The sequence below is a fragment of the Cryptotermes secundus genome, unplaced genomic scaffold, assembly GCF_002891405.2.
Source record: "Cryptotermes secundus unplaced genomic scaffold, Csec_1.0 scaffold317, whole genome shotgun sequence".
NCBI classification, from domain to species: Eukaryota; Metazoa; Arthropoda; class Insecta; order Blattodea; family Kalotermitidae; genus Cryptotermes; species Cryptotermes secundus.
The window spans coordinates 335,490-361,690 of record NW_019742557.1 but is presented as its reverse complement, the minus strand read 5'-3'; the positions used below and the strand labels follow the sequence as shown (position 1 = coordinate 361,690).

Sequence of the window (26,201 nt, the reverse complement as noted above, 5' to 3'; positions counted from 1 at the left end):
TTTCTAGACCAGAGTCGCTATTTCCTTGAAATAGCTTATCAGTTATCCTCACGAGGCAGAATGAACCCCGTTCCAGACCCACTACTTCTCAGAAAATCTGGTAGCACTGGGAATCAAATGCAGGACCTCTGAATCTGTAGGCAGGAACTCTGACCACTAAACCACAGAGGCGATCAATATGGGAACATTGTACATTTGACAGTCAACTTTTGGATGTGGCAAATTTTAATACTCTTAACTCCATTATCAATACTGTAGTTTCATATAAAATCTCATTTCCAGTAGTTGGTTGGAAAATTTTCCCTTTGCCTATTTTGGAATTGAAATCTTGTAGCAGACATTTTTATAGTATTTAGAGAATTTATCTCATACACGTTCTAGTTCTGTATTGTTAAATATAAGCATATACCGTATTTACGCATGTATAGGCTGCACATTTTTTGCCAGAAATTCAAGAGGAAAACTGGGGTGCGGCTTATATTCGAAATATTCAAAATCACACTTCATTTAAAAAAATTAACATTGTCAAATTTCGGAATAATTTCTACTCCTGAAATAATATTCCAAGAAAATTATTTTTCTATAATTTCTGTCTGAAAATTGTGCTGCGGCCTATACACGCACGTGGCCTATACATGCGTAAATACGGTATTTAAGTTCATAACGTGGATGTTCACATGAACATATAAGTTGTTAGCTGTGTATGAACCAGAAACATGGACCTTAAAAATGTGTTTATGTTGGTGGTACAGATTACTTTAAATAGTTGAAGCGATGATGGCCCTGAAGCTCTGTAAATTCAGTAACCATTGTTGGTATTCTTTTTCTACTTATGAAACATTTCAGTATAAAAAAATTCCAAAATGATACACCTTTGCAAAATACCAGAAAAAAATATCTGTGTATAGCCACGTTATGATTTATGTGGTTTATTTCTGGTTTATTGAAGGCTGCACATCTTTGTGACTGGCCTCGAAATGCACAATGTAAATCTGGAGGTGATGATTTAAAACCAACTGATTTACCAACTGTGAGACCAACTCCTCCTACAACAAAACCAACACGTCCACCAACATGGTCAACACAGACCACACTATCTAGCAGCGGAGATGTGATAAGTTCCACTCCTAGTCTTCCTACAGTGGAGCCCACAAGACCTCCACAGGGTGGTACCTTATCTGGTAATCATGTTCTCATCTATCTTACACATACAAAATATATATTTAAGTAAACAACAAGAAAGTTTAATACATAGAGAGCTGAGTTATTTCTGAAATTAATGATGTCAGAATAAAGCTATATTAAGAAAGAAACAGTTACTGTGCATCCTCCTCAGATTAAAATGGACAATTTATGAATGGAAAAATTAAGTAGGCTAATGTAATACATAGAATCAAGGACTTTAAATTGAAAAGAATTTTACAGATACTGGGAGAAGTTCAGGCTATTTACTAGGTTATTTCTTATTTCAGGCTATTTCAAGGTAATATGCTACTTCACAAACTGGGCATGGTACCGTCCAGGAATAGGGAAGTACCTTCCTGAGACAATAGATGAACGACTTTGCACCCACATAGTGTACGGTTTTGCAGTGCTGGATTATGAAAACCTGATTGTGAAAGCCCATGATTCGTGGGCTGATTATGATAACAGTAAGTATAAGTGTAATGAGATTATTTTCTTCTTTCCTGTATGTCGAGTCCATGGTAGGTTAAACATAGTATTGTGATTCTATAAAAAAGCATACTTCAGATTTCAATTGAAAATTATGTTTCAGGTCCCTCCAAAAACTAAAATGTGGTTTCTGAACTATTTTCTGTGCACTCCTCTAGCACATGAACAGTTCAATAAATCTGATACATGGACTGTGAGTGTATCAGGACAGTGAGATGGACAGGATATGTGGCATAGTGGAAGGGGGAGAGAAATGTAGGCATAAGTTAGTAGGAAAGGCTGAAGGGAAGAAGCCATGTGAAAGACCTTAATTTAGAGGGGATGATAGTGTGATAATGTTGAAAAAGGTCTTGAAGAAATAGACTGAGAAATGTATGAGCTGAATTCAGCTACTGCAGGCTGGAGTCCAGTACTAAGCTGTTAAAAACACGGTAATGAAATTTCAGGGCCCATAAAACATAGGGAATTTGTTGATCATCTGAGTGGCTATTAGTTCTCAAGGACTTCTTTCATTGAAGTTAGTTGATACATGTAAGTGTTAGGAAAGTGTAATTTCAGTATAAACACAGTGACTGAAAGTGTTAGTTGACTTTACCCAAAATTATATTCTCAGGAATTATTTTTGTGACATTCAGAATTCTATGAACGAGTTGTGGCCTATAAGAAGAAGGGACTGAAAGTGTCACTTGCTCTTGGAGGTTGGAATGACTCTGCAGGTGATAAATACAGTCGCCTGGTAAACAGCCCATCTGCACGCCGAAGATTTGTCAAGCATGTTACTGAGTTCCTTGAGAAACACGGTTTTGATGGACTTGATCTTGACTGGGAATATCCAAAATGTTGGCAGGTGAATACAAAAATATAGAATAATGTACTGTATTTCCATTGTGATGTCATATGTTCGTAATAAATTAGGATCCATAAATCCTATTATTCTCTCAAGTTATAGACATTATTATTGGACATTTCAGACATGAGCAAACTGATGTGAGGCTTATTGTCTATTGGCCCACATATTTTGACACTGAAGCCTGATTCTGAAATTTCTGATATTTATAAGAGCTATTTAAATTGAACATGCTATAATGGAACCTGATATACTATAAATTATCTTGCAAGTTTGAATTAAGGATCTATAATTGTTGCTAAAGTTATTCTATGAAAGAAATGTGAACAGGTTAGGATAACTGCACTGATGCCTTTGGGGAATATTTGTAAATAAATATATTTATGCTAACATAACAAGCTAAACTTCTTTTCTGATGACTTAGCATTGTAATATAATGTCGTGCAGATCATGGAAATTTGTCTCTCAGTCAGTCATTGTAAACATGCTCTTGCATTATTTTTATAATGCCATAAATTTGGTGGAAAGTTACATCTTTCTATATCCTGCCACAAAAATGCACAGATTTTAAGTGGCTGTTAAGATATTAATTATTCTGGTGATGTAACTTTGTTCAGTGGAATTTCGTAAATTTTCAGACATTTTCTGCTAGAAAAGTATGTTGAATAACCATTTCTTTTCCACTAATATTCCTCTGGCTTTAAATTTACTGACATATTCTCTATTATGAATGTTGTCATTATGCTGTATGAACAAATATCCATCCAAATTCCTTTGCACACATTTATGTATATGTGAAATAAAGAAACCATGGTAAGCAGCAGCAACAATGGTAATAACAGGAAGCATAATATTTCATTCATTTGTTCGTTCATTCATTCATTTATTCATATCATAGATAATACAGCCTGTTCATTCCTGGTAGCATAGTAATCATGTTAACAGATTTTTAAACTTCTAGAAATATACATGCACTGCAACGCATTTTTTTTTAAAGGAAACACAGAGTGTATACTTCATACAATTGTCAATGTTACTGAAAGTTAGTATTATGTATAACTTATGCAAGTAGAATTATCAATAAAAACTTTTTCAAAAATGCCTCAAAATCTTATATACATTAATGACATTAAGAAGATCTTCAGATTATTGAAGGGCAGCTGTTAGAATATAAAAACTAAATGAATTGAAATGAAAGTTGTAATTAATATTATAAATGTGTCTATCAAAGTTATTCAGAACAGATAGGAACATTCAGAATGCCAGGGTGGAAACTCTATACACACTGGTGCAGATAGTACCTTCCCAAATGTTGTTCTGGTACATTAGGTTGAAGCCACTATAATGTTTTATTCCTTATTGCTTTACTAGGTGGACTGTAACAAAGGCCCTGATTCTGACAAGGCTGCATTTGCCGCATTAATAAGAGAATTACGGCAAGCCTTTAACCCCAAGGGTCTCCTATTATCATCTGCTGTTTCCCCCAGTAAGAGTGTTGTTGATGCAGGTGTGTATTATATTGATTCATTTGTTATGGGTTTCTGTAACTTCTGGTAAAGATAAGGGGACTGTGTTATATGGCACAAGGTTTGTCTTCCCCTCCTCCTCCTCCTTCCCCTCCTACCTCCTCCTCATAATATTCTTCCACTTTCTCCCTTCCTCTTCTTCTTCCACTTCATCTTATTCTTCCTCCTCCTCTTTCTCCTGTCCCTCCTCCTCTTCATCTTCTCTTTCTTCTTCTATCTTGTCACAATCTTTCCTTTTCAATTTCTTATCAGCTATTTTCTTTCTTCTTTATGTCTTCCAATACCTGTCTGAATCATCATGTTCTGGCTCATCCCATAAGTCTCTTCTCCTTAAATTTTAAATCTATTGCTCTTCTTGGTACAGTTATTATATCCAGTGTTCTTACATGGTGTAGCAATTATCTGAAATGCATCTATTATTTATCTGCCAAGTGTGTTCATTTTATCTCTGCAGTTTTGTAAGAGTATTGGTGAATGGATTTATTAACCACTCATACACACTCCTCAGAACTACAAGTAATTACAGTGCTATCTCTGATTTCCATACTTTACAAATCACTACACGCTAAGTCTTCTCCAACCTGCGGTGTCTTCAACGGCTGTTCCCTAGCAACCGCCTTTATCAGGAGATTCTCCAGCTTCCCATGCTCAGGTCCTATCACATCCTCCCGTGCTGACCTCCAGTGGACTGACAACTCTGGAATTCGACTGCCAATTCTCAACTAACTGGGTCGTCCCAATGATCTTTCTTATAACCCTTTTGCATGGACCTGTTAGAAAACACTGTTTCCAGCAGTAACTCTGTTGTTGTGTGTGTGTATGTATGCACATATATATATCATTACCATTTATACAAATATATTTTCCATGAGTCTGTCCATCTGAATATGCATGAATGTTCATTTTATATTATATTTTAATATCTAAGTATGAAACAGAGATTCTGTATTCATAGTCCTTGCCATTACAATAACTTTCAGGTTATGATGTAAAGGCTCTTGGTGAGAACCTGGACTGGGTGGCAATCATGACCTATGACTTCCATGGTCAGTGGGATAAGAAGACTGGTCATTTGGCACCATTGTATTTCCACCCAGATGATGATTTCTTCTTCTTCAATGCAGTAAGTTGTTCCCACACTTGGCCAATATTATATGTGTACATGTATCTGAGTGCAGAAATCACTATGTCATTAATGTTTTGTACTGGATCTTAACTGTTGTTGGAAAATATTAAGAAGTGATGTACTATGGGTAATAATTTAAAACCAATTTTGAATTATATTATTGTAGCTATTATAAATGTCTGTGATGAATTGTATTTTTAAAAACATATGACAAACGCAAGCTGTCCATATTTATGATGTCAGTATATATACCTACGGGTCTATTTTTCTTATCTGGCTTCCAAATATATATGTTGGTCACCATGAAACAGTGGATGAGTATTTTCTGGTTCATGCCTGTGGCTTTCACCTCCATTCAATATGCAAGATTAATTTCTTCCTGTTAACATACATTTTGTCCTTAACACTCACAGGCAGGCTTGACATAATACAATAATAATACAATAATTTGTGTCCAGTAACATGTACAATGAGATTTTGCAATGAAATCAGTATTTTGCTCTTTATAATTGATACACAAACTAACTGAATAGGTTTTGAATAGTCATGGTCAAACTAACTTGAGACAGTGAAAATCATGAAAACTACGAGTATTTTCACAAAAACAAAATTAGTGTTTTTAATCCATTTGTATTACTTATCATAAGATAACTCATTAAGGGCTCTTATAACCACATATAACTACTGCATCATTGTTTTGAGTTTGAATTCATCGTGTTGTGTAGTACATGTACAGATCTTCTCTCCTTCATATCCTTTGCTTAGAACCTAAGTGGTTTATTCACTCAGGTATTATTCTACTAAATTGTCTTATAAATAATCAGAGTCTTCAAAAACTATATAATACAGCTAATCCACATTTATTATTCTCTTTTCAGAACTACTCTATCAACTACTGGATCTCAGAAGGAGTCCCACGTCGCAAGATTGTGATGGGAATGCCGTTGTATGGGCAGTCATTCCAGTTAGCTGACTCTTCCACAAATGGTCTGAATGCTCGAGCACCGGGACCAGGACAAGCAGGGGAGTTCACACGTGCTGCAGGATTCCTTGCTTACTATGAGGTGTGCTGCAAACTGTGTGGATGCTTAGAAACAATGCAACTATTTTGTTGGTTTCCAAAATTTGTACATGCCTTTTTTCTTTATTGCTAGTGGGGTGGGACTAAGTCCCTTGTACTGCTGCCACTTCTGGCCTATTGTACCAGCCCCAGATGATAGGTGAGGGTGATTGTGGAGCAATTGGTGGAATGAAGATTGGCAGGGGAAACCGAAGTACTCGGAGAAAACCTTCCCCAATGCTACTTTGTCCACCACAAATCCCACTTGAGCAAACCCGGGATCGAACCCGTGCCGCCGCAATGGGAAGCCAGCAACTAACCGCTTGAGCTATGGTGTGGCCCTTCCATGCCTAACATAGGTGGTTACTGCTCATAACATAAGAAAGCACAGCGATTTAAAGTGTTAATCTTCGTTATTATATGTGTCATAAGAAGATATTTTAAAAGTATTCATTTGTGGAACTTCATATCTGGAAAACTTATTTATTAGTTTTATCACTATTAGTTATCAATTTTGATCTACAATCTGACAAGACAAAGGTCTGACGATCAGTTGGTGAGACTCGTGTGGGTATTTCTATGGGAAATGATCTTAGCTGTTACTGTTCCAGTACAAAGTTAAAAAGTTATTCAAATCACTTACTTGAATTCCAGATTTGTGGTTTTTGAACTTATTAAGAGCTTATCTTTGATGTATGAAGTTACTGCTGCTCCATATTTCTAAAGAAAATAAGCAAATTTTGAAGAACTTGGTTCTAAGCAGTTCTCTTTCCTTTCATGATACTATATTTAAGCATCCAATTGCATTAATGTATCTTTTGAACACATAGATCTACACACACAAACAATTTAACAAAGGAGCATGCATAACAACATTGATAATAACACTACATTGACATTCTTATGAACTGAAAAATTAACATGCATAATACCAATCTGCAAATGGAATGCAACATTACTAAATCCAACAACAAGAAATACTCTCAAGCAAATATCTTTTAAATGAATGGATGATGACCACAATGGAAATAACATTAAGATATTAATTAATTTTAATTCCAAGCTTAATTCATTTTAATTATAAAATATCGCGTTTACTCATGATATATAACTTAGACATACAGTGCAACAACACTTTAGCAAGCTAGAAAACACCTGATGATAACCGTGTATGACCGAAACATGTAGTAAGGAAGTAGGGTGACTAGATAAAAAGTTGCATTTAAGACGGAAATATACATGTACAAAAAACCTTTCTTTTCCTTTGTGTCCTTCAATAATACACATGTATTTCTTCCATGGAGATTACATAACTCTAAAAGAACATTTTTTTCTTTTGAACTACAGATAATCGTATGGGATATAATAGATGTAACTGTCCTGATTTCACCACAATGCGCCCCCAGTTTTGAAATGTTTCTTAATCTAGATATGTTACAGATTTTCTTGAATATACAGTGAAGGTTGCTTCATCGGAGCACTGTCTATAAAATTCATTGTAGTGTAGTATTCTTTAACCATTCCCTATGCTATTAAATTTTAACTTTGAATAAGTTTGGGAGGAAATTTATTTCTACCGACTAACTCATGGTCTTCATCCCAGGAAACAGTATTCTCCATAGTTACTGTCATGGTAAGCTCAAATCTAACACACAATATGTACACGATGTCACATCCCAGAAGACAGCATTCCTCCTAATACTCATTTTGTTTGTAGATCTGTGATCGGGTAAAGAATCGTGGCTGGACAGTGGTGCAAGACTCTGAGAAACGAATGGGACCATATGCATTCCATGGCAATCAGTGGGTCAGTTATGATGATGCTGCAACTATTCGGACAAAGGTGACTTATTCTTTCACTACAATTCAGTAATATTAAAATTCTCAGTAGCCTGCAGATGTAATTTACAGTTTATATGATTACATAAACTGAAGTTGGCAAATGAAAAAAAAAACTTACTTAGTCCCCACCAATATATACTATCTAAACACTATACACTATTACACTATATTCAAAACTGTAATTTTTCTCTTTCCAGTTCTCTGTTCCTTGTTTTCTACATCATTCCTAATAGAGAACACCCAAAGCTGTTGTACTCCTGCCAGTATACGAGGGGGGACCCAAAAATAACCGGAACCGACCTGTTGCGCGCGCATGCTTTGTAGTTACGAGTTGTGCTGCTAGGTGGTGTTAGCTGGGGGTCTCCCGCGACTGTTAGTGAGCTGGCGTCAGTCTGAGTTAAGTGGTTTGTCTGTGGTGCTCTGTTGTGTGCGTTCCTGTTTCAACCCTTTGTCGATTAGTGAGATGGCCGACCAGAAGGAACAAAGAGTGTGCATGAAATTGATGAAGATCGTCGAAAGACCATTGACCAACTTTCTGAGGAAACGAACATCTCATGGAGCACGGTCCAGCGAATTTTAACCGAAGGTTTGCACATGAGACGGGTGTCTGCAAAATTTGTTCCTCGCTTGCTCGGAGATGACCAAAGAGAAAACCGCGTGAATGTTTGCCGCGACTTGAAGAGTGAAGTGCAGTTTTCCCTAACAGAAAGCAAAATTTCACGCACACTCTTTGTTCCTTCTGGTCGGCCATCTCACTAATCGCCAAAGGGTTGAAACAGGAACGCACACAACAGAGCACCACAGACAAACCACTTAACTCAGACTGACGCCAGCTCACTAACAGTCGCGGGAGACCCCCAGCTAACACCACCTAGCAGCACAACTGGTAACTACAAAGTATGCGCGCGCAACAGGTCGTTTCCGGTTATTTTTGGGTCCCACTTTGTATGCAGTAGTAGGTGCTGTTAGAGGATTGTGCAAGTATTGCTCTAGAATTTTGAAAACGATTCAAGCCCTCATTCCTCATCTCTCACCACCACCATACTCCTGTTTTAGGTGTCAGAAAGGTGGATCTTTGGTGTATTGACATGGTTCTTTACCCCCCAAGAATCAGACTAAACCAAGACAAGTAAGAAATAGTATGAGACAAGAGTGTACAATGTAGCACAACACTGTACTCAATTAAAATAACTATGGTCTATATACAGTATATATGAATTTTAATATAATATTAGTTTAAGCCTTTTATACATATTTTATGACTCAAATATACAAGTATTAAATACTTAATTTTTATACATATGAAATATAAAATATACCTTTAATGTAGTACATCCCTGAAAATGGTTCTGTATGGCCAAAACATACTTGGGTTTTAACAACACATAATCAACACAAGGATATAAACCAGATGCATTCAGATGGTAATTTGATTCTTATTCTAGTGTGAATAGAATTTATGCAGTATATATTTTAAAGTGGCACATGTATCTTTATATGTATTTAACATATTTGCTTGAATTTTATGCCATAGTCTGAATATATTCGTAAAATGGGTCTTGGAGGAGGTATGGTGTGGGCTCTTGATTTGGATGACTTCCGCAATCAATGTGGTGAAGGAGTTCATCCGCTGCTCAACACAATTCGTGAAGTTCTAGCTGATCCACCCAGAGGAGGGACAGAAGAAGGCTTCGAATGTGAGTCTAAATGCTGGGAAGTTCTGGGGCAGCTTCACAATTTGAAGCTTCTCAAGAAGGGCTCAGCTGCATGAAATTAGTTAATGTTGAATTTGCTGTTTAATATTAATGAATATTCTTATTTTCATCAAGTAATATTTTGCTAATACATTTTCTAAGAATAGATATTTAGTGCTTTCACATGTAAACCAGAGAAAACTTGAAGAAAGCAGTCTTCTGGGATTTTGCACCGTGTATATGTGGTGCCAAATCCCAGAAGACTGCTTTCTTCATAGTCACCACCGTGAAAGCCTCAAATCTTACAGAGAAAACTTCTGTCCCTTCAAACAGCTCCAAAACCACCAAAAGCTCCAACAGTACCTGTTTCAACTGAAAGCCTGCAACAAGTGAGCACTGATGCACCATCATCAGGAAGTGCATCAGAAATTGATTTATCTTCAACTGCAACAGTGACACCAGCAACAGTTGGACCAATTTCTTCAGGTGGCACCTCTCCCACTGGTAGTGATTTCAAAGTTGTTTGCTACTTTACAAATTGGGCCTGGTACAGGTAAGAAGACAACAGTATAAAAAGTCTAAATTAGTAGATAACACTGAGTAACTAAGAGCATAGTCTTTTGCAGTATAATTCTTTGTGAGAAAGACATAGTGACAACAGAAAACAGCATCTGGAGGTAAACATGCTACAGGCATTCTCAGGAATTGGTCAAACCTTTCACTGTCAATGGATAAGTTATAAGTTAATGTTTGTTTGTTTGTATTTTGCTAGTTGTGTACCATTCTGGAAAAAGAGATTTTTGTAGTGACTTCGTTGGTAATCGCACTTTCACTGGCATTTAATTTTAATATTAGAATATCTTAGAAAGATAATTGCTTAAGAAATGACTGAGTTTATTTGATAGAGAAATAATTAAATTCTAAGAAGCCACACTGTTTAATTAGTAATGATGACATTCAGTATTTATTTGACACTACTACCTATCCAGCAACATGCCCTACCATGACATAAGAGTTTCACCAGCTGCGGTGAAGCCTGAAACATTACAACAGATACACCAATCTTGTATTTCCAGCACTCTTAGATATGGACAATGTACTAAATTTGTTCTTGCAGGCAAGGCGTTGGTAAATACCTTCCTAGTGACATAGATGCTGAACTTTGCACCCACATTGTATATGGATTTGCAGTTCTAAATGGAGATCAGCTGATCATCAAACCACATGACAGTTGGGCAGACTTGGACAATAGTATGTATTTTCATTAATCAGAATATTTAAACTTCATGAAACAAACATATATTCTAATGGTAACGTGTTGAGTAATTGTATCCCAGGCTGAGAATGTGACCCCCACACCTTCTATGGACGAGCTAAGTCTGATTTGGGGTAATTTTTTATTCACATTTTATGGCCCAAACAATTAATTCAGCTAAAAACATGTAATTCTTTAACATAAATAATTTCCATATATTCAGACTGTAGTCTCCAGGGTTGTGACACCATGTAGTTTCACAGGCGGATACTGACATTTCGAAGGAATATGCAGCATCCACCTTCAGAATTGAAAGTGTAAGCTGAGGAATTGTCTCACTCATAGTGCAAGGGAGCTCTCACCGAGACCCAAGAGATGAAGTAATGAAATGGAGCCTGATCTGGGCCATTTTAAGGGCTATTTTCCTACCCACCAATTCCATTTTTCCAGATTGGTCTCCATTTCATTGCCTTCTTGCATACTCATGTATAAAAGATGATTTGTCTGTATATTCTTTCTCAGACACTTTGATCTTAAATCCATGTCTTATACCGTTTCATATTCTGTTGAGTGGATTACGAGATAGACAGAACTGCAAGGAGGCATGGCAATGTCTTGCAATTTGTTATTCTTGTTGCTGTTGTTATTGCTGCTGCTGCTGCTATTAACTGATTAATTTTGCAGTTAACCAACCAGTGGTAGATGCATAATCAGCTGAAAATATTAATGGTTTGGCAACTTTTTACGGTAATTCCACACCACTATCTCTTGACTTTTGGCAACAAAAGGTAGTAGAATAAGAAGCATCCATATTTAAATTGAATATAATAGTCTTATTGTTAAGAAAAGCTGATCACAGTGACTGCATCGTCTAAGGCATGAAATGTCATCACCCATTCAAACACTGGGATCATGGGTTCAAATCCCACTCAAGGCATGGATGTTTGTCTGTGTTTGTGTAGGTAGAAGTCATACATCAGGCTCATCCCCAATCCAAGGGTCCTATCGACTATCTAAGAATAAGAAACTAAATTGGAATTAAGTGTTTCACATATGCCCTATTCTCCAAGTGGGAGCAACAAGAATAGGTATATAGATAGATTGTTAAGAATAAATGTGCTACAATAGAATTTCTAAGCATTATAGTACCTTGCTTGTTAGCCAGAATTTGTCAAGATTTATTCATGCGCACAAAAAGTGTTGTGATCCTAAAATATATAAACAAAAGAGAATCAATTATTTTGTAGTGTTCCAAATGTTTTATGTCAACCATGATTCATTTAATTCACATATATTTGTACACTCTGTGTCTTTGAAATCTTAAATTATAAATAAACTTTCTGACTACCACTCTGACTGCTGATTTCAGATCAGTATTTGTTAATTTCCTTCAAAAATGTGTTTTATATAGAACTATCCTGATCAAACTTACACTGCCAGTCTTTAAGTAGTATACACATTTAGAAAACTGTCTTCTGGGGCATAATGTCATGTAATACAGGATAAGTCCACCAACATTTCAGAGGACCATATTGCCTTCATCTTCAAAATCCATAAGTGAGCCAAGCAAGAAGTCAGCAAAGAGCAGGCAGTGAGCTTGCTTCACTTACTCTTGGACCCTGAAGACAGTATGTTCCTCTGAAATGAGAGGACTATTACATCCCAGAAGGTAGTACACTTACAGTCACCACTGTGAGAACCTAAAATTCAACACAATAGCATGAAACCCCATTTAAGTTTTCGTTTTGGAGCAGTAAATTTAAACACTAAACTGAGGAGAATCTGAAATGGAAGGAAAGTTGACAATAACATTATTGGCTTGGGATCTTTGAAATTGAATGTTAAATGAGAGAAAACCTTCATTTAAGGAACATTTATGGGAGTACAACTGTACATACATTTCTCTGTGCAGAATTCTATGAGAAAGTGGCAGCATATAAGGCAAAGGGGTTGAAAGTACTAGTGGCTATTGGAGGATGGAATGATTCTGCTGGAGACAAATACAGTCGTCTAGTGAACAACCCTAGTGCAAGATCACATTTCATCAGTTATGTCACTGACTTCATAGAAAAACATAATTTTGATGGCTTGGATCTGGATTGGGAATACCCTAAGTGTTGGCAGGTATAAAATAACTTCTCTTTCCATGCTTATTATTAATGCACTCAATTGTAAACAAACATGGATAACATTCAGGATAACATTAGATTTTCTGTTCACTCTGGCCTTCTCAGTTTCAAGATAAAAGTATTCCTCATCTTATGTAAATCGAGAATTGACATGATTTCACATTAATTTTATTAATTTAACCTTTTAATGAAGAAATTCCATATTTCAGCATACTGTGTGTAAATCTTTAATTAAACGTCTATGAATCCACAGTCCGTCAATAATGCAACAATTGTTTATTCACCATTTAGCACTTAACACAGCATGTTTTGGCCATACATGGCCATCTTCAGGTGTCTTAATGCATCCAAACTGTTACACTGCACATAAGAGCAGAGCATCAGATTATCATGTGGCACCCTTTTTCTGTTAGGTTGATTGTAGGAAGGGTCCAGACTCTGATAAAGCAGCATTTGCAGCGTTTGTAAGAGAGCTGAGGGCTGCTTTCAGACCAAAAGGATATATGCTGACAACAGCTGTTTCACCAAGCAAGGTTGTTATTGATGCAGGTAATATGCCATATATATAGTCCCATTTTGTTGTTCAAGCTGTTGGAGTTTTGAAGTAGCTCATATGACATGTTTTCCTTAAAAAATGGCCTAAAATATTTGTTTATATTGATTGAATTGTATTTCTCGCCTGGTGTGTGATTTCCTATATCCTTTTATTAATATCTGGCTACAAAATTATTGTTTGAATAGGTTATGATGTTCCTACTCTGTCAGAGAATATGGACTGGATTGCAGTGATGACATATGATTACCATGGACAGTGGGACAAGATTACAGGTCATGTGGCTCCCATGTATCCGCATCCTGATGATATAGATGTCACTTTCAATGCTGTAAGCCATCATTTAATTTTCCCATTTAATTTCTCATATTCTCACACATAGTAAGTGTGAGAAAGTGTGTATTGCGATCATGAAATAAATTAATCTCAAGATTTGAATGGACTTATACATTTTCAGCCCTCCTGACTACAAAAGTGCTTTTGGAATGCTGTCTGTCTGTCTGCCTGTATATATGTATGAATGGATGGATGGATGTGCACCTTGCTAGGACTTGAACAAATGGACAGAAATTATTCACATTCGTTATTAAAGATTTTGTTCATCCTAGGTCAGTACCCTGTGAATCTAGACATTCCAACTCCAAAAATAAGCACTCGTCAGATGGGCCCCAAATCACAAAATGGCGATTTTCTTGAAAATGACTCTATTCATGTAATATTGATGTTCCGCAATATTTTTATGTGGTTTCTTTTTTGAGTAAACCTGATAACAGCATGCTAGTATATAGTAAGAAACTAAGATTCCTAGCTGCAGGAAGTTCCAACTATAAATGCGTAATCTAACTCTCACATTGTGAATTCCCACTACCAAAATACGTATTTATTTTGTTTTAAATTTTCTAGAACTTCTCAATCAACTATTGGATTAAACAAGGAGCAGACCCTAAGAAGATTGTGATGGGCATGCCCATGTATGGACAATCATTCAGTCTGGCAGACAATAACAACCATGGGCTCAATGCACCAACGTATGGAGGGGGAGAGGCTGGGGACTCCACTCGAGCCAGAGGATTCTTGTCTTACTATGAAGTAAGTTGATGTAAATATATCCTGAATTTAAGTCACAAGCAATCACATGAATGGAAGTAAATATTTACAAATATATAGAACTTTATGATTTATAATTATAATTGCCATGTGCAGTATGTGCATATGTATGTCTGTAGGCTCAGAACCATTTCATCGCTGTATTTGGAATTTTCCAGATTCTGGAAATTCTTGTAATTTAGAATAAGTTAGAATTTCATCTAAATAGAGGCATGCTGTAGCGTAGTTGGTTGAGGCACCATGCTACAAGCAGGAAGGTTGTGGTTTTGATTCCCAGTGAGGTCACTGGATTTTTCAATTGACCTAAACTTCCAGCCACACTATGGCCCTGGGATTGACTCAGCCTCTGACAGAAATGAGTACCAGGAATCTTCCTGGGGGTAAAGGGTGTCTGGCGCATAAGTCTGACAACCTCACCAACATCTGTGAGCTGACTGTCCAGAAAATGTGGAAGCCTCGACAGCTCACAACCCTATGGGCCTCCACGGCCTGTTATAGGGATACTTTTACCTTTTACTTTTTATCTTCATCTAAATGTGTTCACATAAAAATCATTCTACAAAATACAAAATTTGAGACTCACAACCATAATTTTTATTTTCCAAATGAACACTTGTGGTTACAGCCCTTGTGCAACATCCACTCTGACAAGAGGATGCGTCTGTCATTTACATTTACTGCTGGTCCTTGCCAGTGCAGTCATTCTCAGGTCCATGGCCCACAGGACTCATGACCACATTTAGCTCTCTCACATTCAAGACTCCCCCAACACACCATGGACTTCTTATGTAGTCTTGGCACAAACCACATAGAAAACACCTCTCCAAGACAGTTCTTCTATTGTTGCTTTATGTAGCATTATGGACCATGTAGAGAACGCTGCTTCCAATTACTCTATCCTCTTGTTGCTGTGGAATTATTGTGTTCATGTCTGTTGATGGATCCGTTACCTAGCAATGGGTCTAAGTGCCACAGTATCAACAGAAATAACTTAATACTTAACTGAAGGTATTAAAACCTTCTGATAAGGCACTTGAATATGTTTGCTTTCCATCAGCCTTCTTACACTGAATTTTGATTCATCATACTTAATTAAACTGTTAACAATTTTCTGTTCTTAATTTCCTTCTAGATCTGCACAAATATTCAGAAGAGAGGCTGGAAAGTAGTGAAAGATCCAGAAGGTCGAATGGGACCATATGCTTATTCAAAAGACCAATGGGTGTCATTTGATGATGCAGGCATGATCCGATACAAATCCAACTATATTCGCCATATGGGCTTGGGTGGTGGCATGATCTGGGCCCTTGATCTTGATGATTTCCGAAATGCTTGCTCATGTGAACCCTACCCATTACTCCGTACTATCAACCGAGTCCTCAGAGGTTATCCAGGTCCTGGACCAAAATGTGATATCAATGCTGACGGTTCCAAAGAGAAGAGTAAGTGCCATTTTGATCTCTTATTTTACCAGACTTTATTATTTGTTATATAGTATATTAGGCATATTAAATACAGTAGACAGTAACATTTAATGGCTCAGCTGTAATAGAACCAGTGATGGTATCTTTCCTAATTTATGTCATCAAATATTTGTTAATAGTGTAGAAATAAAGAATGCAATTCTCTGGGATCTGTTGCTGTAGAGTTCTTGTGTGAACCAACGATTCAGAGGAATGTATCGCCTCCATCTTCAGGGTAGAAAGGTCTGTGAGTGAGGAACCAGCATGAGCAGGTGGCTAGCAGACTGAGCCATCAATCGAAAACACCCAGTTATATAAGAACAGGGAGAGAGGGAGAGGGGTCCACATGGGAATTCAATAAAGGAGAGCAGTAGGGTCAATAAAGATTAGATAGGAAGTCCAGGCAAGTAGGTAGCAGAGAGCAGATAAAAGCATGTAGAGGAAAGTTGTTATAGATGGGGAAAAAGCCAGGGCTACTGAGTAAGCATCGACCCAGTAGCCTTGGGGCTAGAGCTGCCGAGCGTGTATTTACCTGTGTAGCCTTGTATATCTGGCGTCATGTTCAGGAGGTTTCTTGAGGGAGCAGATGAGAGGCTTCCATGACTTGTCTCAGCAAGTCGCTTAGTAGCCCTGGCTTTTTCCCTGCCCCTGACAAATTTCCTCTACCTACTCTGACCCACAATCTTCTACCTCCTCGCCTGGCCTTCCCACCTGATCTCTATTGACCCTACCCATCTCCTATATTGATTTCCCATGTGGCCCACTCTCCCTCCCTCCCTCTGTTCTTATATAGCTGGCTGTTTTTGACTGGTGGCTCAGTCTGCTAGCCACTTGCTCATGCTGGTTCCTCACTAGCAGATTTCTCTACCCTGAAGTTGAAGGCGATAAGTTCCCCTGATATGTCGGTTCACACAAGATCTACATGGCACCACATCCCAGAAGATGGCGTTCTTCATAGTCACCAATGTGAAAACCTCAAATCCTACACAGTATAGAAATATGAGTATAAGAACATACAGAGAAGCCTCTGAAGAGACAAGAATTTATAGCCAAAAGTGAGAGATGCCCATGGCTAAGAGTGTGTTATTTACTCAGCTTTAAACCTAAAAAACTCCATTATTTCCCCTTAAATAAAAAGAAACTCTTCCAGATGAATGATAATTACTGTAGGATTACTGTGTTGTCTTTTGATTATTAATACTGTAATTAAAAAACTCCCAAAATTAAAAGTCAAATTCATGCACTATTTGTCTGTCTCATATTTGTTGAAGTATTTTCAGTTGTAAGATAGACATAGTCTGACTTCTAATCTTGTATTTTATCCTGTACACTGAAGCCACTGGCAAGTGACGATAGCTCTGTTTTGATCAAAAGATGACTAGAAGTGACCAAAGTGACCAATGTAGTTAAAAATAAATAATAACCTTTTCTGTATCACTTTGTTAATACTTCTGTAAGCCATATTTCTTGGATTGTTTTTCTTAAAATCTAAGGTTTCATGTTTCACTAGATTATGACTCTTACTCCTCTGTTTTTATCTACCTGGACTCAGTACCAGATATTACTCTTTCAGTGGTGTTTCAAATAAATTATAAAACAAATCTTATTCATGATACAGGAAGACATCTTAATTATAATATTGTTTTATATTATTCTCTAGTACCTGACAATCATGTGCACTACCCCAGTTGGACACTTGTCTCTGAAGGATTAATGAGAGATCCAACTTGCGGTGGAAAGATCTTTGCTCCACATCCCAGTGATTGCCAAAAGTATTACCTGTGTCAGTTCGGAGTGCCTACAGAACAAACATGTCCCGGAGGCCTCTACTGGAACAAGGTAAACTCTGAATTTAATTTAAATAAGCTGTCTCTAGTTGCTGTACTAGAAGAGAACAGACCAGAAGTTTGTTAGTATCAACTCATAATGACTAAACCACATGCCTTACTTTGCTTTGACTGTAATTTGAAAAGATAAGCTGTGCACAGATAATAGATTTACTGTATTTGTTTCACGAATAATTTGGAAAAGTGTATTCCATAACACAGATAGATGCACAGAGGAAAACCAAAGTACTCAGAGGAAACTTTACATTCATGGGTACTTCAACATACTCGTAAATTCAAAATATACTTAAAACCCACTTTTCACCTTCATGCATTCTTTGCACATTGTGTAAAAATAGATGACATAGAAGAGGGGTTTTGGCCATCTGAAGAATACTGTCTACTGGGATGTGATACGTATTGTAATGGAAATGTACCCATGAGGTGGCCTCCCCATAAAGGATAACTTGGATTTGAAGTTCTCATGGCAGACATGGAAACACATCCCAGAAGATTGTACTCTTCATAATCATTGTTATGAGAACCTCAGATTCAGACATCTATCCACATGTTTCATGCTGAGAACCCACTGGACAGATTTTGGTGACCTTAAGCATGAATGTTATACCATTGGAGGCCACCTAAAACTATACTTTTCATGGCCTAGAGTTGGTAATAACAACGCAGTAGTAACATGAACTTGAAAGGTTGGAGCAACGATAGTGCCACATTATTTAGGAACCTGAAATGACATGTTCTAATAGATCTTTTATGTAGGGGTCAGACCTCTCAAATTTGGCATCCCTGGGGCCAGGCCAGAAATGGACCAGAAAATTTTCCAAACTGTACATGGTCAATATATTACAGTACCAAACACCTAAATAGTTGATAAATAACAGATGCCAATGCTGTATATATTCTGTGCCATTATTGATGGATGTAAACAAAAACAGTCAATTATTGACATCTAGCTCCAGTGAGAGGAAGTGGCCATCCAGCAAATTAAATTCATGCCTGACTAAAAGGTGCCGCCAGACCACAGAATGTTGAATTTGAAAGGTCGGACATAAATTTTATCATTCACACATTTGAGTAAATGGTAGTAGTAACCATAACTATAAGAATAATATGAAGTAGGAATAAATATAACCATAATAATGACTTTACAAGCTTTGAGGTATGAACATGTACTAAAACAAAAATTTGTTGGTGACAAACAGATAATGTTGTATATATTACATGCATTGAATTAGGCTGATTATATCATGGAACTAACTTACATAATTGAATGATGAAAGAAGTTATATGGAACATTCAGGAGCACTTAGAATGTCAGTATGTAAAAAATTGTGTGCACTCTGGTATGTATTGCACCATTCCAGTCTTGTTTATATCTTAGAATATCTAGTGTCCACTGGCTGGCCATGAAGAGATTTGCAGAGCAAAAATATATAAAATTGGAAAAGACTGATTAACGATACTTTCTGAACTGCAAAGGTTCTTCAGGTATATGGTGAACTGGGTAAGACATGAAAGGCAGCAGTCATGGCCTATTTAAGGTACTGTCCCAGCATTTACCTAGGGTAACTGGCAGAAACCATAAAATAGTCAGCCTCTAAGCCAAGAATTGATCAAAACTGATCAAAATTAGAAAACATACGAAAGGAAAAATATCCAGCTAAATGCATGAATGCCTTCTTGGAAAGTCTGGAAAGAAATTAACTGAATTTAGACACATACAAATCTTGTAAACTCAGAAGAAAGGAAACATGCAGATATGTAGGTTGCTTACAAGAAATGTCTTGAAATTTAGGTATTCCATGTCATTAAAATCTCTAAATCACTTCAGTAAGATAGTAGTTCATTACTTTTATGTTGCAGAGGTGCAGTGTCCATTTTATAAGCACACTTTATATCACTGTAATGAGGATAATCTAAACATGTTCTAATAGTATATATAAAATCTATCAGAATTCTGATCAGACAAGTTGGCTCAGGTAGTAACACTTCTTATTTTGTTAATGAGGTGACCAGTTCAAATCTCGGCTGGGATACTATCCAAAGTAAGGTTTTTTCATGATTTTCCTTAATTGCTACATGAAGAAACGAGGACAGTAGTCAAAATTAGGCCATGGCCACTTCCTTCCATAGCCATTCTAATTCAATATTCATTAGTCATCTTCTCATTCAGCTGCATATTGTCTTGTGAGATATGCACAGCATCATTAAATAAACCATATTATTATTATTATTATTATTATTATTATTATTATTAGAGGGGGTGGGTTTCCCCATGCACTTAGACCAGTTATTGGTCCATTGTGCGTCCCCCTTTAATTTCTACTGTCGCCATACCCTACCGGTACTGGTGCGTGCTATCAGCCCCGTTCAGCCAACGAGGTCGGCCCTCGGTACCTGATATTTCCCCCATCTACCAGAGGCATTGGAAACTACTTGGGCGTGAAACTTGTTGCCTAATTTGCTCAGAAGTCTCCTAGAGACATGAGGATCTTTTACGTGCTGTAAAAATAAACCATGAATAAATAAACTATCAGAATTCTGGACTGATTCCTGAAATTTTGTATTATATTTAACATCTGTAGGATCACTGTGATTGGGCAGAGAACACAAAATGCAAGTCAGTGGAAGCTGGAAGTGGTGACATCAAGCCAACAACCTCTCCTCCAACATTTTCACCAACACCCACATTTACTGAGCTTACAACTGCAACAAAACCAAGTACACCTGGCACTGATGTTACCGTGCCTCCCAAACCAGCTGACACAGGATACAAAGTTATCTGCTATTTTACCAACTGGGCATTTTACAGGTGAGAAATTAAGTTAATGAGTGATCAGTATAATCAATCAACTTACTGAGAGTCAGTACAGTTCCTTTTTATTTATACTGAGAATTTAAACTAAAACACGCATGCTTACTAAGTTCACGACATCTCACTGCACATGGCTGTATTATGGTCATTCAGTATTAACATATCATATAGCAATAAATGGGCTAAGTGTACTGAGACCCAGAAACTCAGTATATAAAACTGATGTCAGCAAATTATTATATATTGTGACATGTTGCGCAATGGAGACCCCCTCCCTACCCAGCAGCCACGTGGCAACTCAGGCCACAGTGACATGGCGGATGAGTCAGCACTCCCCTCCCCCCCTCCGCATGGTAACGTAACGCGCAACGCACGGTGACGTAAAACGGCGTGAGGTAACAGCGTTGCTACATAACAGGCCCACACAGCCCCTGTATAAGAGAGCTGCGCTTCCTGCGAGGAGAGTAGTTGTAATGTGGCCATCGCCGAGTTCTCAGTTCGCAAGTTACGAGTTACAGACGCGTGTGCGAGTTCAGTTGTAGTCGAGTTAACTTGTAGCCATCCCCGGAGAGAGTTAGAGTGTGTTATCAACAGCTCTCAAGGCAGCAGCCTGCGAGTCGAGTTGAAATATAGCAGCCGTCGCGGAAAGAAGTACCGGACGTCTGTGTAACTGAGAATTAATTGGGAGTGTGATACAGTTGGACTTATATAGCTTCCATACTTTGAAAACATGTTGACTACTGACAATAGAGTGATTTGATTTGTCAATAGGGTTATAAAGTGTAAAACCCCGCAACATTGTGATAATTAATTGTAGCCGTTAATTGTAGGTTGTTGAATAAACCAGTTAACAATCCGAACGGCGTCTTCAGTAACTAAACATGTTACACTGGTGTCAGAAGTGGGATATGAACTTACACACGTGACGAACAAGATTCAGACGACAAGACACGTGACAGTATTTTCATATTCATATTTTTATTGGTTCCAGAAATCCACATTTTGCAATACAGCCTCCAGATATAGAACAAGTCAGATTATTTGTATAAAAGTCAACAATACTATAATATTTAACTACATACACAAATTGTGTACATGTCCAACATACCATATAAAACTATATTAAAAATATAAGACAAAATAAATTCCCCAACAGAGTAACCAATTCAGTCCATTTCACATCAATCAATCAATCAACCAACCAATCCAGTCTTCCTTCCTCGTCAAATCACTGTCATAGGAAAACATTTCATATACATTAAACATACAATAGTTCAATTTCTATAATTAAAAATAAATACCCCCCTTTCACAAACATACCATCTTTAATTTAACATATATTCCTCTACAGAATAAAACATATGTTGTACCAAATATGACCTCGTTACTTTTTTAAACTGTCTCATTTTTTCTGTCTTCATAATTTTATTTGGTATTTTATTGTATAATTTTATTCCCATGTTCAGTACTCCTTTCTTTTAGGCATTTGTTCTGCAAAACTGAGCATGGAGATTTAATTTCTGGCGTGTATTGTGATTATGAACTATGTTATTTTGTTCTAACTTTTCTAAATGCAGTTTAACATGGCATACTATTCCAAATATATACATACAAGGTAGCGGAAGTAAGTTTAAATCCTTACAAAGTTGTCTACATGATACTAATATACTCACACCACTAATTATTCTAACAATTAATTTCTGCAATTTAAATATAATTTTACTTTTTGGGTCGCTACCCCAGAAAATTAAACCATACTTCAAATAAGCATGGAAGTGAACAAAGTAAATACTCCTTATAACCTGACGTCTTGTTATATCCCTAAGCGATTTTATCATGTAACAGACTTTACGAAGTTTTGAGCTTAAGAACATCATATGTGCTTTCCACTCCATATGCTCGCCAACATGTATACCTAGAAATTTCGTTTCACATTTATAGGAGATCTCCATTTTGCCAAATTTGATTTGAGGTTTCATCAAATCTCTTTCTTGTCTATTATGAAATGCCATTGCTATTGTTTTCTCAGTATTCAATATAAGATTCATATCTTAGAAATAATTAACTTCTTTTTTTATCTAAACCTCTTTTTACATAAACACATGCTCCTCCATGGCCACTTGTTACCCTACAGAATGAGTTTGCTAATTTAAATTGCGTAAAGTTCATGTAGTCTATTTGCTGCTCTTTATAGGCATTATGTTTCAGAACAGTCAATGACTCACTGTCTCAGTGGCCTATTAAGATCTTTTCAGCTTGTTCTCAGTTGCTGCTACAATTTCACTGCACCCTACTGTGCTGTCTTCTTCTTGTTACATGCACTGTCAGCACTGAACATACACACTGTTCAAAATTTGTTTTTCTACATAATCACTATACACCATTCAACAGCTAACAGTCGATTCAACTGCTCTCTTGAGAACTCCACAACAATTTTATAGAGGCAAAGTCACTCTGGAAAGATTTTGCTGGTTTCCAGTCTTCTTCAGCCATTAGCCGTTCACAAAGAATCTGGAAGCCAAGGGGGGGGATTGTGCAGCATAATACAAAGCATATTAAATATATATTAGAATTATGCTCCTCTTATGCTGTAACCATTTCAGGTAGTCAGCCATGTCATGATGGAGCCAAGGCCAATGTTTTGAGACTTGCTGGGTTTCCATCATCAGGGTTAGTGTAAGGTTTGACTGTCAGTTGCTGATACATGTATTAGTTAGGCATGTTCCTTCCTTATTAGTTCACGGGCTAACAGGACAGTTGTCAGTCTGAGCGGTTCCCATTCTCAATGTAGACCTGGTTCTGTGTTGCTAAACCTGTAAAATGGTCTTCCATCCACTGGCTGACCTTCACACATCCACCCTGATGAGAGATATAGAGAAGTCTCCAAATGTTGGTTTTACCTCAACCATGATATCAATGAACGCCCAAGAAGATTTTATTTAACTCATTTATTCGCCATGAAAACTTCAGATCTTAACTTATGCTTTATTCAGTTTGAATATGACCTCAGCATATTACATACACAACACAATTTATTTAATTTATTAATTTTTTTTTCTGTGATATGTAATTGGTGAACTGAATTCAGTTTCATAAGTGCATATCTCTATGTTAAACAAAAGCAGTGCATAGCACAGTCTTCTGGATTGTAATGCTGTGTAGTTTAGTAGAATTCCACTGATTTTCCTTTGGAAAGTCAGTGGAATTCTACAAACTACACACCCTTACAACCTAGAAAGTCGTGCTGTTCACAGTCAGCACTATGAGAACCTCATATCCAGAAATACCGAGGGCTGGAAAGCCTTGTAAAATTTGTAAATAAATTTGAGTTCTTGGTTGAACACTATTTTAATTTCTACTTAGTGTGCTCTTGACTAAGACATTGACTTATTAAACATATAGATCACAACACCACAGAAACAAACAATGGTAAGGTAAGGTAAGGTATGATAAGATAAAGTTATCCCTCTGCTTAACTAGTTAAGCACTATGCCATGAGGACATATTGTGGAGTGGAGGTATAGCTCGATCATTCTTGATCTTGGCACTAGACAGAGGTGAGTGGTCAGCTTTAAGCCCCGGCTGCTTTACCGCCAGGGAAATAGCCCCTGGTATCCATTGAGTAGGAGCCTGTGTGGGCCCCAGAGCTGGTCTGGACGCTGTGGAAAAGAGAAAAATCTTGCACTGCCAAGAATTGAACCTGGGCTGTTCTGCCCATAGCCCGTTGCCATACCAAAGAAAACTAAAATGAAAGAACACTACTCATAAGGTTTTCATTTTGAATTTTGCTTTCCAGTAATGTTCAGCAAGGATTAAAATTGTTAGAACTGAACAGGCCTTCATGTGTTATATTTGCATAACGGGCTCAATCTGAAGCAAGGAAATTGTGACCTGTAAACATATAATTGGCAACAGCCCCTTGTGGCCAGATTTATTTATTTTTCTGCATTGTACTTCTTCTTACAGGCAAGGTGTTGGAAAGTATGTCCCAGAAGACATTGATTCATCACTGTGCACGCACATAGCATACGGTTTTGCTGTGATGGACGGAGGCACACTTAACATCAAACCTCATGACTCCTGGGCAGACATAGATAACAGTGAGTTCATTAACTTCCATTGTGCACATCAGAAGCTTACAGACCTGTTCTGACAACATAATCATCTAGCTGGTGGAATTGCTTCAGTCTCCATTCTTCCAGCATTTATTGAAAGACTTATTCTGGAATATTTTCATACTTCATGTTATATCATCATATTAGCCATTATTCCTTTAACTCTCTACATTTTCCATTTTTTAGATTTTAGTATAATTGCTCTCTAATATTTTCATTTCTTATATTTCTCTAACTTTTGATGGGTTTTAGCAGTTCTTAAGAATTTTATTTCCATTGCCACTTTATGGTTTCATTTTCACTTTCTGAGCCAACTTTCACTTCCATCGAAAAAAATTACTGATTTTGATCACCTTTTATACAGTTTAGAATATGTGTTTTTTCCATCTCATAAATGTACCCATATGTATATATCATTTTAGTGAATTATCACTGTTCTTTTCACAGCTTTTATACTTCAACTTATACTTTGCTAGCAACACTAACACCACTCATTTTGGGCCCTAAATTGATGTGTATTAAGAGATCTTCGAATATTCAACTGGTGCAACTTCCAAAATCAAGTAACCTGTAGCACAATTATAGAAAGCATCATAACAGTACTGAACAGTAGCAAAAATATTAGCAATAGTAGCCCAAGTAACCATAGTAATGACTTAACTTCTTGGTGGGGAGAAGATAATATTGCATATTTTTCATATATTTTTAGTTTGATTATGTCATGGATGAACAGTAAAAGAAGTGAGTGCAGAATCAGTGAAGAGAGAAGCTACATATTTGAAACTGCTGGAAAATTTGTTCAGCATTAAGCTTCATGCTAAGTAATTTCCTTAATTTTGTCCTGCAGACTTCTACCACAAGGTAACAGGATTCAAATCACGAGGTGTGAAAGTACTGATTGCAATTGGTGGCTGGAATGATTCTCTGGGAGACAAGTACAGCCGGCTGGTAAACAGTCCATCATCCAGAGCAAATTTTATAAGGACTGTTCTCGAGTTTATTGAAAAGTATGGCTTTGATGGACTTGATCTTGATTGGGAATATCCCAAATGCTGGCAAGTAAGTCTGTGATCACTCCTATGCCTGTGTCTGTATTGCTGCTACATTAACTTCATGCTTCATTTTAATAAGATTACAATCTTATGTACTGT

The 26,201-nt window shown here is 37.0% G+C and overlaps 1 protein-coding gene across 1 annotated transcript in view; it reads left to right on the top strand.

The window, feature by feature from the left end:
- Window positions 1-26,201, top strand: part of LOC111873332 (probable chitinase 10) — a 97,447-nt gene that overhangs the window by 60,779 nt on the left and 10,467 nt on the right. The window contains exons 22-40 of the mRNA XM_023867973.2: window positions 950-1,181; window positions 1,473-1,652; window positions 2,310-2,521; window positions 3,893-4,028; window positions 5,028-5,170; window positions 6,052-6,237; window positions 7,951-8,076; window positions 9,610-9,772; window positions 10,103-10,322; window positions 10,887-11,020; window positions 12,937-13,148; window positions 13,567-13,702; window positions 13,895-14,037; window positions 14,610-14,795; window positions 15,946-16,255; window positions 17,937-18,115; window positions 20,706-20,932; window positions 24,902-25,035; window positions 25,898-26,109. Of these exons, the coding sequence (XP_023723741.1) occupies window positions 950-1,181; window positions 1,473-1,652; window positions 2,310-2,521; window positions 3,893-4,028; window positions 5,028-5,170; window positions 6,052-6,237; window positions 7,951-8,076; window positions 9,610-9,772; window positions 10,103-10,322; window positions 10,887-11,020; window positions 12,937-13,148; window positions 13,567-13,702; window positions 13,895-14,037; window positions 14,610-14,795; window positions 15,946-16,255; window positions 17,937-18,115; window positions 20,706-20,932; window positions 24,902-25,035; window positions 25,898-26,109 (3,471 nt within the window). The remainder of the gene's footprint in view (window positions 1-949; window positions 1,182-1,472; window positions 1,653-2,309; window positions 2,522-3,892; window positions 4,029-5,027; window positions 5,171-6,051; window positions 6,238-7,950; window positions 8,077-9,609; window positions 9,773-10,102; window positions 10,323-10,886; window positions 11,021-12,936; window positions 13,149-13,566; window positions 13,703-13,894; window positions 14,038-14,609; window positions 14,796-15,945; window positions 16,256-17,936; window positions 18,116-20,705; window positions 20,933-24,901; window positions 25,036-25,897; window positions 26,110-26,201) is intronic.